A 15,523-nucleotide genomic window follows, 5' to 3' on the forward strand; every position below is an offset into this window, starting at 1 on the left:
ACACTGCAGGGTGACCGCGTGACGTATCTCTCTCATGGAGGTCTGGTACAGAGTGCAAACTACATCTCCAGGAGCCAGGCAAGTCATGATGTCACTGCACAGTGCTGCTTATATAAGTGATTGGCACACAAACTGCCCGCAGGTACTGACTCTATACTGTAAATAGCAGCAGCCCACCACCACTGCACAATATATACACACACACACACACACACACACACACACACACACACATGGGGCGTGTGTGTGTGTGTGTGTATATATATATATATATAACTCAATGCTGCGTTCCAAGGCTGCGTGAGACTGGCTGCTGCTGTGACCGTGCACCCCTCTTACAGAGGATAACATACAATATTAGTTAAAAATGTATCTAATATAAGTATAAGCCGATACTGAAAGTCACCACCTGTGACCTACAGAAGTACGGTAAGTGGGAATTATGCCATTACTGGCTCCCTTACAACTCCCCCTGTGATCATTTGGGCATTCAAAAATTGGATATTATAATTGGAAGCCAGCTACATTGACATTTTATTTTATTTATACTACTGTTCTTTGGACGAGAAGGAATATAAATATTTTTCATCCGGGACTGCGCATCCACCTACTTATCCAGGAGTGGGGCCCTGCCTATTTTGCCAGTCCTGAGCCCCGCCATTTCTGATGGCAGCCCTGGGGATAGGGTCTGGAAAAAGGGAGGGTTAGGGTTAGGCTGCGGAGTATGGAGGGTTCGGTTTAGGCTGCAATGATGGTGGAATAGGTTTAGGCTGCGGGAGGGGGGTTAGGAGGCATTGTGATAAGGTAAGTACACTTACTTTGCCCATGTTGGGATTCTAAGCATCGGGATGCCGCGATCGGTCTTCTGACCGCTGGCATCCCGACCGCTGGCATTTTCTACCCAACGCATCTATAGCTCTATATCTTCCAGTGCCAGCTGTGGTGGTGGGCTGCTGCTGCTACTGGCCACGGGAGGGAGAACAGGGGAATTACATTTCCTATGTCCCAGCATGTACCGGAGGCGATGACATCTCGGCAGGAGCTGGAGAGCGCACATAGTGTGTAAGGGGCAACTGCTGTGTAGCATAATGTTAGTAAGGGCTCTACTGTGTAGCGTAACCGGTATAAGGGATACTACAGTGATGCGTAACATGTATAAGGGATACTACTGTGTAGCATAACCGGTATAAGGGATACTACAGTGAAGCGTAACATGTATAAGGGATACTACTGTGTAGCATAACCGGTATAAGGGATACTACAGTGATGCGTAACATGTATAAGGGCTCTACTGTGTAGCATAACCGGTATAAGGGATACTCCAGTGATGCGTAACATGTATAAGGGATACTACTGTGTAGCGTAACCGGTATAAGGGATACTACAGTGATGCGTAACATGTATAAGGGATACTACTGTGTAGCGTAACCGGTATAAGGGATACTACAGTGATGCGTAACATGTATAAGGGATACTACTGTGTAGCGTAACCGGTATAAGGGATACTACAGTGATGCGTAACATGTATAAGGGATACTACTGTGTAGCGTAACCGGTATAAGGGATACTACAGTGAGGCGTAACATGTATAAGGGATACTACTGTGTAGCGTAACCGGTATAAGGGATACTACAGTGATGCGTAACATGTATAAGGGATGCTACTGTGTAGCGTAACCGGTATAAGGGATACTACAGTGATGCGTAACATGTATAAGGGATACTACTGTGTAGCGTAACCAGTATAAGGGATACTACAGTGAAGCGTAACATGTATAAGGGATACTACTGTGTAGCGTAACCGGTATAAGGGATATTACAGTGATGCGTATCATGAATAACAGACACTACTGTGCAGTGTAACGTGCATGAGGGGCAACACTGTGTGTTATAATTTGAATTGGGGGTACTATTGTGTGGCCACGTGCCTTTTTCAGCCTTCCCTATTTCAAATTGGGGGGGCGCAGTCCCTTACTTTGCCAGGGGCGCTCGGACCCCTAGATACACCCCTGTATCACATTCATCAACACAAGAATCATGAAGGCTGTGCCGCTTTGCTTCAACAAGGCACTTTTTTCTGCCTGAAGTAACATTTCCCGTTTGTCAAAAATTATTACCAGTCCTCCCTAAACATAAAGGGACATGTTGGGGAATCACATACAACATATAACAAGACAACTACAAAAAAACCAAAAACAACGAAACAGATGTGAGGAAATAATGAATGTACACAATAAAAAGTACCTTGCCACACAAACACTGTATAATAGCATGATTTATGATCTCTAGTATAATAGAGGTTCAATTGTACTTCAAACAGTAATGCCACTGTCTATACTGCTATACAAGCTCTTACAAGTTACACCCTGACAAAAAAAAGTATTTTAAAACACTGGCTCCTCAATTATTCCTTGTTTTATTACAATATGCTGTGTTAGTCATTACACCAACAGCTCATTGTTAAAAATAACAAGTGAATTAGTCTATTAGATTATATGACTCTCACTCTACAGAACAAGTTTTATACAGCTAATTGCTTACTGACAGCCCAGTTCCTCATAATCAGCATGAGCAGCAGGTCTGTCAACTGCATTAGGAGGACTAGTTCTTACCATCAACACTTTTTTTTCAGCCACAACTTTTCTAGCTTGTAGCGTGAATTGGGCGTTCACGTGACGTGGCCAGCCAATCACCGGCAGCGGCTGTGAGTCTTGGGCTTCTGCAGGGTTGTTAGACTTGTCAGACCTGCGGGTGTGCGGCAGCGACAGGAGCGGTGTCCTGTGTCCCGCTAACGCTACATGGACTGAGCTCCGGCAACATGACACAACAACCCAACGGGGCTGTCAGCAATGGGACCAGGGAGCCGAGCAAGGGGCGCGACAAGGGGAGAAAAGAAGTCAAAATTGTCATAGTTGGAGATGGAGGTTGTGGGAAGACTTCTTTACTCATGGTCTATGCCAAGGGATCCTTCCCCGAGGTGGGTACCAGCCTGGCACCACTACCCTAACCCTGTAATCAATCAATTGCCCTTATTTATCAGTGAGTGATAAATTTCACTGTGAGTGATAAATTGCACCAGCCAATCAGCTCCTAACTGCCATGTTACAGACTATTGCCCTTATTTATCAATGAGTGATACATTTCACTGTGAGTGATAAATTGCACCAGCCAATCAGCTTCTAACTTCCATATCACAGGATGGGTTTGAAAAATGACAGGAGCGGATTGGCTGGTGCAATTTATCACTCACAGTGAAATTTATCACTCATTGATAAATAAGGGCATTAGTTTGAAAAATGAGAGGAGCGGATTGGCTGGTGCAACTTATCACTCACAGTGAAATTTATCACTCGTTGATAAATAAGGGCAAATATATCTATTCTATCTATCTATCCGCTGCACTTTTCACACCCTGCCCAACATCTCCTTAATGTAGTTTCTAATTCCTGTATTACAACACCTGTAAAGCACCATCTGTACTATATAATCCATTATGTACCCTTATCCAGTTACTGCCTGGTACTGAAATGTGCTGCTGTACTTGTATTGGAGGTTTTACACAGTAGTTGCCAGTTTTATGGCTGTAAATGTATCCCTATGGGAGTGCCTGAGTCACTGAATACATAAGTATCCTCATAGTTTCGGGAACAAACAGAAAACAAAGTATTTACACAATTCCTTCACAACATAATTGTCTTTTAGAAGAGAACCCAGAACAATTTATTTGGGGGTGTATGGACCCTATCATTTGGGGAAATGTTTGTATACCAATACTAGTGTTGAATGTAGGCTATTGCAGTGGAAATAATTTTCCTTTTAGTAGACTTTTGTTGGTCAGATCAACTCCCAGGTCTTATTGTAAGTTGCTTATGTAGCTATCCAATGGAAACTGCTATAGATTGATTGAATTAGTACTGCGTGTAACCTTTTTATAGTGAATATAATAAAGATGCATTTGTTAACTTTGGAAATCAGTCCGTTCTGCTTCCTGCATGTGATGCTGCTTCATTTAATTTCATAAATTTAGCCATGTTTTTGGTGTTTATCAGAATGTGCGACAATATTTTCTTTATAGCATGTTATGTTTGAATGCAAACTGATTGTCTTAAACAAAGCCTGTCAAATAATTCCATTGCACGACACTGCAGCAGCCTCTCCCCATCCTGACATGCTGATCACAATAGCAATAGCACACTCAGAGCTGGCCTTAGGCATAGGCAAACTAGGCAATTGCCTAGGGCATTTGGTATGCTTAGGGGCACCAGCAGCTTCTGCTGATTAAAATGATATGCGGCATGCCTATATTCTGTGTGTATTCCTGGAAATCACTGTAATGTCGCATTTCGTATGCAGATACAGCCACAGTCGCACACAGAATATAGGCATACTGCATATCATTTTAATCAGCAGAAGCTGCTTGTGTATCCTAGCCACATAGTAATGCAAATAAGATGCATTTTTATAAACAAAAGACGCCTGACGTTAGCAAAGCTGCCAGCTGATTCATGACAGGCATCTCTTACAGAACTAGCGGCGGTGCTAGGGCCACCAGCCAAAATCTTGTCTAGGGCATCGTATTGGTTAGGGCCGGCTCTGCACACTGCTACACAAAAAGGTAAATACAATGTGAATTATCTCTAGTTCCTTGATCATTTTTGCTTGCACCTCCCTAGACTGTGAGCAAACACAACTGGCTGGATAATCAAGGTTCTCCAAATGCAAGCATGCTCCAGCAGCCATTTTTGGCACCCAACTATTCTGTTACCCTTATTACCCTTCACCCACTGGATATCCAGTACTGGAAGATGGTTATACCCATATTTTTGCAGACCCAATCCCTCCTGGGAGAGCCATCCCTGGTGCCAACCTGCCTGGGGCTGGTTAGAACCATGGTGGCGTTACCCCTACAGTGCGGGTCTCTGCTCTGTATTTCTACCAGCTCAAGCTGGCAAAACCTAGTGCAGGTTGGCCTTAAGTTCAGGGGGGCTGTAAAATGTTTTCCCCCTTGGTTATGAATTTTGGGGATCCTCCTGCATTATTGTGGGTTTTTTGGTTTTTTTTTTTATTTTTATTTTTATTGGTTTGTTTTATAATTATTGATTTCTTTTACATTGAAGGGGAAATGAAGCTTGATTCTTGGCAAGCTCATACTGCCCAGCCTTTTATTTACATTTTGCTTAGTCAAATGATCTGAATGTATGGGGAGAAAACATGTTGACAGTTAACCTCTTCAGACAGAATATCTGGCATATCTGATGTAAAAGTTGGGAGAGTATGGAGGCAGAACATTGTTCAGCTGGTAGTGTATGGCTATAATTAAGTTGTGATGGAGATTTTTCCTCTGGAATAAAATGTTGTTAGCGTCTTATTTGTTCCATGCAAGTGGGGCTTACAGAAGATAGTTTAATTTGTTGTGCGATTAGTACATTTATTTGTGTTCAGTTACTTTGTCACTAGATTTAGTAATACATTTTTTTTCCATTTGAATGCTCTCCTACACCTGTAAAATAAGCAGTTGGTATATGCAGTTATTGGGGAGTCTGTTCTAGCTGTGATTCCTGATTCTATTCTGACTGCACTTTGCATCTTGGTGGTCATTCCGAGTTGTTCGCTGGTTGCCGTTTTTCGCAACGCAGCTATTAGGTGGAAAATGCGCATGGTACGCAGCGCGCATGCGCTAAGTTATTTAACACAAAACTTAGTAGATTTGCTAGTGTTCGTGCAGCGCTTTTCAGTCGCACTGCTGATCGGTGAGTGAATGACAGGAAAGGGGCGTTTCTGGGAGGTAACTGAGCGTTTTCCGGGAGTGTGCTAAAAAACGCAGGTGTGCCAGGTAAAAATGCAAGAGTGGCTGGAGAAACGGGGGAGTGGCTGGCCGAACGCAGGGCGTGTTTGTGACGTCAAACCAGGAACTAAACGGACTGAGGTGATCGCAATCTAGGAGTAGGTCTGGAGTTACTCAGAAACTGCATGAAAATTTTTAGTAGCAATTCTGCTAATCTTTCGTTCGCTATTCTGCTAAGCTAAGATACACTCCCAGAGGGCGGCGGCCTAGCGTTTGCAATGCTGCTAAAAGCAGCTAGCGAGCGTACAACTCTGAATGAGGGCCCTTGTGTGCCAGAACTGCTAGAGTACTTGACTACTATCCTGCCTAAACCATTTGTCTGTATGTATGTTGTTTTCATAGCCGCAGAGCAAAAAGTAACAAAGAGTTAGACGCGTTTTGGGGGCAAGCTTTGTAGTAGGAAATGTATTTCTTAAAATATAACTTTTAATAAGTAAATAAAATATTGTATAAGCATGTCTATGGGCGGAATTCAAATGTTTTGTCAGCTGACAGCCACTAGATGGCGCCGAACAGAGCTATTCAATTGTAGCTTTGTTCGTTTATGATGGCTGCCGCTGTCTGCATTTCAGCTCGCACCGCCTGGGGGTAGCGAGCTGAAATGTGCGAAAAGTTACCTGTTTGGGCATCCAAATGGCACTTTTTGAAATCGGGAGATTGGCCGCATTCCACCTTATGTGAGTATTGACTTGTTAAACTTAAAACATCTATTACTGTGAACCTTGGTAGCAGTATTGCATATAAACTATACTTATGTACACCAAATAGACAGGGCTTACATACAAGCCCGATGGTGGAGGAACTACGCACGCGCAGGACCCCCGAAGCTCCAGCCTTATTGAGAGTCTGAGGGCAATTTGGGGCATGAGGGTGTGGTGGCCGGGTCCATTACATAAAAGTGATGCAGCAGTTAATCATAGAAGCAGGCGTCTATTTACAGCCGACGCCTCCTGCAGCAGTAGCATAGTAGTATTACGGTATTGCCCAGCTGCTTCCCTGCGGCTGTGCCATACCATACAACTATGAATCAGGCTCCATGTGGCCTCCAGAAGACTCTGCTGCTCCCATGCACAGATCATGCAGAAGTGGCTATGCGGTCAATAGAACCTAGAGGCCATATCCCCATTCCCTTTGCATGCTTTTATGTGTTGGCACTTTATTTGCCAGCTGTCGGGATCCCGGCGCTCAGCATTCCGGTGCTGGAATCCAGACAGCCGGCACTATTTTCCCTCTTGGGGTGTCCATGGCACCCCTAGAGGGAGAACCATGCCCGCAATGCGGCGAGCATAGCGAACCCGCAAGGGCTCTTTTGTGCTCGCCCCGCTGCCAGTATACCGGCGGTCGGGATCCTGAGCACCGGCATACCATAGTAGACCCCTTTTATGCTATTTAACAACAGTGGGTAACTGACCTAACGTCCGTATCCATTGTAAATCAAAATTCATATTGAACTATGATACTGTATACCCATTTAGCAAAAAATAAAATGTTAAGCATAATGGCCAACTGCAGGGCGCAGCCTGTTACAAGAGAATTGCTGCTATTTTGGAGAAGGTTGCAATTTAACTGCATTATTTACCATCCTTAGGAATGCATTTAAAAAAACATTTCCAGAATTGTAGCCTTAATGTAATGCAACATTGTAAACTTATGTTGCCATGGGTGTTTGTATAGGAAAAAAAAATCCATACAGTCCAGTAGCTATATAGGCATTTGTTTAAGAAAAAAAGACATTTGCACAGTCAGGTGCACCTAGTGCACAGCTGGGATTCCGTGCATTCCAAAAATAACACATGAGTCAGAGCAGCAAAGGAGGGGTCTGCACAAATGTTCTGCATGTGCTTTATGGAGCAGGCAATCAGGTCTCTTATGTTCCACAGCATGTTTTTAAACACAAATAAAAGAAGCATTCTTACACGAAAGCATAGCTGCATTAAGAGATACAACAAATGTAAATAAAGTTATGATAAAATTTTGTTTTAGTAATAATATTCATGGCTTAATAGTGTGCCCCGCTATTAAATTCTACTTATTTTCTTTCTTGTGTTCAGCCTATTGTATTTATTCTGGAGAGCATCTACCAAGTGAATGAGGGGTGTTTTGGATAATACAGTATAATGCCAATAGCTCCGGAATAGGACAATGTGTTCATATGCGTAAATTTCCTGTGTAGATAACCCTAATATGTTGACTATTACTTAGTATACATTCATGATTATCTCTTTAATGGTTTGTTCAGTTCACTGCTTTGTAAATTTTATAGCTACCAGGCTGGGTTGAATGGTGGAGCATGTAAAGTCAAAGGGAGAGGGACTCTGTAGGTCACTAACAAAGGAAACATATGTAAGATTTTTATATTTTATACTAGTTGCTTACATTGGAGCACACACGTGTTCCTCTTCCTGATGTTCTGCTCAGATGCTGTGTGCATGCCTTCGGGAATGTTTAGTCTACTCTAGAGCGTGAACCATGTCTATTCCATAAAGTACTTTCTTTCTATCACATTTGGGCTGTCCTTTTAATTTTGTCTTCCAAGATTCCGTTTTCTGATCCTCTTCTTGTATAACTGATGACCATTGCAGAGCTCTGGTCCTCCAATTTAACATTTGTTTTTACATACATTATTTTATCTAATAATATACATACATACATACATACATACATACATACATACATACATTCATGTATGTTTTTCTGTGTATTGCCTGTTTAATGTGTTGGTGTTTACGCTTTAAGACAGTACGGATGGTGTAATGGTTAGTATTATACATACATACATACATACATACATACATACATACATACATCTAGCCTAGTCTGAGCAAAAAATAGTCATTGTTGAAAGTACTGTAAAAATGTGGGAGCTAAACCAGCCCCTAGTACATTAGAATTGCCTGTAGATACGCACTTCTATCCCTGTGCATTGGGCACATTGGGACTGCATTTTGGCATAAAGTGCATACACAGACGCAGATTTACACATCTTTTGCCGATCTCCATTCTGACACATCTGGATCTGTGTTTTCGTGAAATTAGCCTTTCATGGCGGGAATTGGGTGGCTACTAAGTAATCACATGGAGTTGTTCTGTCTCATGGGAGTGTTCTGTATGTACAGTAGCTTGAGTTCTGTACTATTCTGAGCATGCATGCGGACAAGGTAAACCTGTGTCAGATGGACCTCTTGTACCTAGCATTTTTGGTTGGTGCTAGTGCAGCTACTAATGCTAACTGCTGCGGCTGAGGATGGAGAAACAGTGTGTGGAGCAGCTTCCTGCTTGAAGCTGCATGGAGCCTCACATTTAGTATAAGGTAGCGAATCTGGCTTTCGCGGCATCACGCTAACAGCCACTTTGTGGCCAACTGGCCCATTATTTATATCCTGTATTCTGCATAGAATACCTCAGCCCATCAATCAAAAGGAGGCAACAATAGTATCTCTTATTACTTATTTTATTTATTAAGTCATTTATATAACACCAGCATATTCAAATGCACTTTACAACGGCAATAAAACTAGACTGGGTAATACCAGATAGACAAAGAGGTGTAAGGGCCCTGCTCGCAAATTTATAGTCTAGATTACAGGCATGTCCAAACTGCGGCCCTCCAACTGTTGAGAAACTACACATCACAGCATGCCCTGACACAGCTTTAGCATTCTCTGACAGCAAAACTGTGTCAGGGCATGCTGGGATATGTAGTTTCACAACAGCTGGAGGGCCGCAGTTTGGACATGCCAGCTCTATAGTGACAATATTTTGGCACAGATTAACGCTGTGCTAAACTGTATATATTTCCTTAGCAACAGTTGCAGAGATAGGTATAATACATCTAAAATAAACTTTAGGTTAGATTTACCAAGGCAGGATTTACCAAAGTTCATATTTTAAAACTGCAATAGAAATAAGGCTAAACCAGGCTTGTTTAGCATTTATTCCACTCTTAAAACAATGATCGACTTTTTTGACAAACCCCATGTTATTAAATCTACCTCTTTGTCTCTGTACTATGTCTCACTTCCTTATTTGCCAATTACAATATACTGACATCAATTATTACAAGTTTAGAGGAAGTGGTCTGACCTGAGTGACTTCTTCCTGCAGCATATAGCATGCTATTATGTACCTTTTGGGTTGTAAAGTGCATTTTTCCTAATAAGTTCACCATTAAGTATAAACATTTTCCTCTTTCAAGAAGTGGACAATGAAACAAACAATCCCTGCGTAAATATAAAAAAACAGAGGGAAAATTGTCACAAACTCTGCATCATCCAAATATCTATCCTGCGCTCACCACAGGTTTTATTTCCGCTTTGTGGGTGTCGTGGACAGCCATAAGTGGGAATAGTCCTGGCCCCCCTGGGGGCATTCTAGCGGCCGGGATCCCGGCGTCCGTTGGCTGACCGCTGGGATCCCAACCGCCGGTGTGGTGACTACTTCCCCATTAAACTTCAATTTGTAGTGGAAGTGAAAAAAGTAAATTTTCTGAGCCTTCAGAGTGCCGCTTACAAAATGTTGCATATGCCACGTCTGTCACGTCTGCCAGGGGTTGCTGACCCCTGTTCTAGACTAAAACCTACTGCAATTCAATTGACATATTTGCATGGACACCTGCTCACACCAGGTATGCATTGAGATTAGCAGAAAGCAAAGTTCAGTGTTTCCAGAGATAAGACCTTTAACGTTTTACTTATTATAGTTCTGGTTTCAGAGCGTTTAGCTTCACGTTCACAATTAAGAATTCTAAAAATGTAAATATTTTCGTTAGCCTGTCAATGTTTGCTATAGACCTTTAAAATATGTTACAACAAGGGGTGGGTAATATATTGTAGAATTTGGGAGACAATTAGCAAGAACTTTTAAAGAGCCAGTGAAGATGTCTGCCTTGCCAACGGAATAAATAAAGTACTCTTAGAATATAGGCGCCAGCAATAATTTTTGGAACAAATTGGCTACCAGGTGTCTGAGATTTGGCCAGTCTGTTACAGATTCACTGCTATCTGTGAGACGCAGAAAGCAGTTTGTTAATGCTTATTAGAGTGGTACTGTATGTTTACACTAAATACACTGCAGTGAAGATGCATGGCAGGTTTAATCAACAAGTCATGTATAGAGCCTAATAAAGGGTTTCATGTGATGTTGTCGGGGGTAGGGGGTTAGCCTAAGCTGCCCCCCCCACACCCCCCGTGTCAGAATTCCGTGGTCAGTCATGTGACTGCCGGCATTCTGTCCATCGGCATTTCATATCACACCTGGGTTGCACACATTGGGGGCGATTTCAATTGTTTTGGGCATCTAAAAATCCTGTCTAAATGCTCCCCTTGAAAGTGCCTAATCCGAACACTCCCTCCCCATCACCTTCCCGTCTCTGAACCCTAACACTAACCCCCTGTTCTAATGCCTAAACCTAACCTCCCAGCCCCCGCGACAGGACGCGAGTGCGTCATGCTATAACAACGATTGGGATTCCAGGCATCTGTATTGATGATTGCATTCCGACCTTGATCGGGATTTTGACTCCGGTCTTATGCTGTCGTTCGGGATTCCAACATCGGTATTTCGAACGCCGGGATCCCGTCCAGCGGCATTTTAACTGCATCCTGTTTGACACATGTTCAAGACACATTTTTACTCGCACCTCTGGAGGCTAAACCCCATGCTTTTCGGCACTTAAAAAGTAATGGGCAGCCAATCGGGGCAACAATTGAATTGCTCTGATGGGCGCCCAAAAGAAACATTTGAAATGCCCCCACAGAAAGCATTTGTGCTTGAAAATACCGTAGATGCAGATTTCTGTCTGTATTCTGAGTCATCCATAACTGTGTATCTGCGCCCTATCCTTGGTGTGAATAACCCACCCAGTGTAAAAAAATAAATAAAATAAATGTCAACATCTCGACAATCAGGATGCCGACTCTCAGAATCCCGAAACATTCCGCCGGTAAGTGTTAGGGTTAGTCTGTGGGGGGGTTTAGGATTACAGTACTTAACAAAATGTGTTGGGATTATGATATGTGGGATGCCGCTGTCGGTATTTTGACCATCTGCATCCTGACTGTCAGGATCCTGTACCCGACCAGCAAGAAAATAACACCATAATTCTGCCTTCTAAAATAATGTATTGATTAGGTGGTAAATACCACCCCCTCCCCCCCCCCCCCCATCCTTTATAAAACCGGGCCCGTGTGTGTATGTGATTGTTATGCACCACAAGTAACAAGTGTAAGCCTTACTGTATTGGAACCTAATATTGCATTAAACAGTGGTATCAATGCACGAGGATAGCTTTGTATAAAAAGCGATGTTATACATTATGGCTCTATAGTAAATATGTTTTCACAGGAATGTTAATTTGCACAACTTTCCTGCCAGTAACAGTCTCCTCTAAAATCATCATCTCGTTTACAAAAATAGAAGCACTTCCTGTGACTGTAGGTTGCAGGGTCTGGCCGCAGAATGTATATATGTGTATGTAAGTAACTCATGTTACTGTATCCACATGCTCTCATTTATGTTTGGCTTGCCTCACTTGATACAGCATTTATGGCATACTTGCCTACTCTCCCGGAATGGCCGGGAGGCTCCCGAAAATCGGGTGACCCTCCCGGCCCCCCGGAAGAGCAGGCAAGTCTCCCGATTTGACGGGGTCCCCCCTGCCCGTCCGCCCACTTTGTGTGTAAAGTGGGCGGTCCGGGCAGATGATGACGCGATTCTTGCTGAATCGCGTCATCATAGCCACGCCCCCTGCAGTGTAATGCCGGTGATCGCGGCATTACAGAGTGGGGGGCGTGGCTTAAAGGAGCCATCACCGTAACCACACCCCCATCCCGCCCTTGCTCCACCCCCGTACCGCCTCCGGCCCACCCCCTCCATTCGTCAGAGTGCTCCCGGCCCGCCTGTTGAGCCGACCTGGCTGCTCTCTCCCGCAGAGAGCAGCCAGAATGTCGGTAAGTATGATTTATGGAACAAAGGAAATCTAACGCAGTCACCTGCTTGACCCATTCTAGACCCAGGGTCTACAGTAGCCCCCTCTTTTTTGCTTGAAAACTTTGCTGGACACTAGTATGTGTTGTGTTGGTTTTTTTTGTTTGTTTTTGTTTCCTGTTCTTATTCTGCAACCTGTGGTCCCAAGTTTGTAGTCCTCTCAAATTATTTTCTGTAAAGAGCTGAGGCAGATCAAAGATTCCCCTTTCACACCCAAAATCCTGGGTCTGACCTGGGTTATTGAACATGGTTTCAAGCATGTCCAGCTGCTTGAATCAGCATTCTCACCACAGGCTGGAACTGCTTATCCCCTTTGGTGGCGCATGGAGAGGACAAGCGCTGGTTATCCGGCTCTCTGTATACTTTTAGCGTGACCCGGGTCACACCGTTCACACTGCAGGCTACCGGGTCGGGTAACACAACCCGGATAGACCCTTTCACCACCAAATCTGGACCAGGATTATAAATTTGTTGTGAAAGAGGTGTGCCTGAGTTTCACAGTCTTGCTAGTGACTGCTTGTTCAAATGGAAATTCAACCATCAAAACTACTAACTTGAGTATGAGTGCTTTTTAGACAGTTTGTTTTCTTACCTGTAGTAGCCATACAAAAGGAATTAAAACCTTTATGGATATGTTGTTGGTATAGTCCGATCCAGATTATTTTATCCGCACATATCGCAGCAATAAAAAGCTAAAGTTTGTTCGACTACATTAAAAATCACATCCAGCCATTTTGGTAAATTATCCACCTCTTCTTGAAAAACATGATCAAGCTTGGGAATCCGATTTGGGACAACATTATGATGAATGATGAAGAAATGTGGGACTCAATCCGTGTGGCAATTTCAAAATGGCCACCTGAGAAAATTCTTATAAAATATACTAGCCGGAACGACTCCATCATATCTATCCTAGCTCAACTAGTTTTATGTTGGAGAGACTGTGGACAACAGGGACCATTTTACCATGTTTGGTGGACCTGCCCTGTAATCGCCCGGTCCTGGAAGTTGGTTTGCTCCCTTCTTTCGCAACTCGTGCCCTTACTACTCCCATTGCCCCCCGTCAATTTGCTTCTATGTACCCCCCCATAGAACATATCTCTACGGATTCCAACAAGCTGATCCTTCACACTTCCTGCGCAGCTAAACATCAAATAGCTCGCAACTAGACAAACCCCATTGCTCCCAGCCGCCAAGAGCTACTGAATACAGTTTGGTTTATAGCTAAAATGGAATATATTACAAGCCTTCAAAACAATACAGTAAAAAAAAAATCCATTCTATTTGGCTTTTCTGGTATTCCCACCATAATACCCCTGTTCGGGATCTCCTGTAATCTTTGCTACATCATCCATAAAGTATCTAATTTTTGTGTTTCCGCTTCTCTCCTCCCCCCTCTTCCGTTATGCCTTTTCTGCTTGCCACTAAATATTTCTAATACTTTAATTCTTAACTTCCAGACTCGTTCCTCTACTTCTATGGGGTCTATTCAATTATTGTCGGAAAACCGGCACTTTCCGACTTTTATTAGGTCGAATCTGGATTTGACCTGTTAAAGTCCAGTGCCGTTTTTATGACTTGTCGGAAAACACGTGGAAAAGTAAAGTGACCATTAATGCGTTTACTTTATTTGCTGGTAGCCTGTAGGTGCTTTCGGTATGAAACACTGCACATCGGAATGCCAGCAGTCACATGACCGACACCGGCATCCTGACATTGAAGATCCCGATGTCGGAGGGGGTAAGTATTTTTAACACCACCCCTACCCTAACACTAATGCTCCGGGGGTGGCGGCTAGGGCTAACCTCTACTAGTGCCTAACCCTAAAGGTGGCCATACATTAAGCCGAAGTATCGCATGCAGCCTCTCATGCGATACCTTGGCAACTCCCTGCCGGCAGCTATATAAAAAAAATTGATACATCGTATGCGATCATTTTGCATACAGTGTTTTGCATGTGATCCCATTCACTACTCCGGGATACAATGTATCCTTGGTGCAGCGGTGACAATCTCCGGATCCAATCCGATATGCACGGGACCGCACATCGGATCGGAATTAGAAGTACATGACACGCGATTTTACGCTTTTCACACGATTTATCAGCCCGATGGGTCGAAATTGTGTAGAAAAGGGCCAAGTGGTACTAGTGTATGGGGACCTTAACACCCGTTAGTGTAGGGCCCGGCAGGGGGGTTAGGCACTAACTGTTACCCTAATTGTTACCTTCTGGCTGTCTGTGTTCCATCGCCAGTCTTCCGAGTGGTGGTGTGATTCCAGCATTGGTCACATGACCACCGGCTTCCTGTCCATCGGGATGTTAAACGCATCCCCTATAGCAGGCATGTCCAAACTGCGGCCCTCCAGCTGTTGTGAAACTACATATCCCAGCATGCCCTGACACAGTTTTGCTGTCAGTGAATGCTAAAGCTGGGTCAGGGCATGCTGGGATGTGTAGTTTCTCAACAGCTGGAGGGCCGCAGTTTGGACATGCCTGCCCTATAGGTAGCTACTTGGATTAAGGTGTCTATGTACTAAGCCTTGGAGAGAGATATGAATGGCGATAAAGTACCAGCCAATCAGCTCCTAACTACCATGTTACACACTGTGTTAGAAAAATGACAGGTGCTGGTTGGTTGGTAGGTTTTCTCTTCACTTTATCGCTCTCCAAGGCTTAGTACATAGACCCCTAAGT

General features: G+C 43.6%; 1 protein-coding gene across 1 annotated transcript in view; it reads left to right on the plus strand.

Moving 5' to 3' along the window:
- Positions 1-2,652: 2,652 nt before the first annotated feature.
- Positions 2,653-15,523, plus strand: part of RHOF (ras homolog family member F, filopodia associated) — a 117,874-nt gene continuing 105,003 nt past the window's right edge. Inside the window, exon 1 of the mRNA XM_063964480.1 lies at positions 2,653-2,976. Coding sequence (XP_063820550.1) covers positions 2,818-2,976 — 159 coding nt within the window. The 5' untranslated portion in view covers positions 2,653-2,817. The remainder of the gene's footprint in view (positions 2,977-15,523) is intronic.

This window comes from Pseudophryne corroboree, chromosome 1 (assembly GCF_028390025.1).
Source record: "Pseudophryne corroboree isolate aPseCor3 chromosome 1, aPseCor3.hap2, whole genome shotgun sequence".
Lineage (NCBI taxonomy): Eukaryota > Metazoa > Chordata > Amphibia > Anura > Myobatrachidae > Pseudophryne > Pseudophryne corroboree.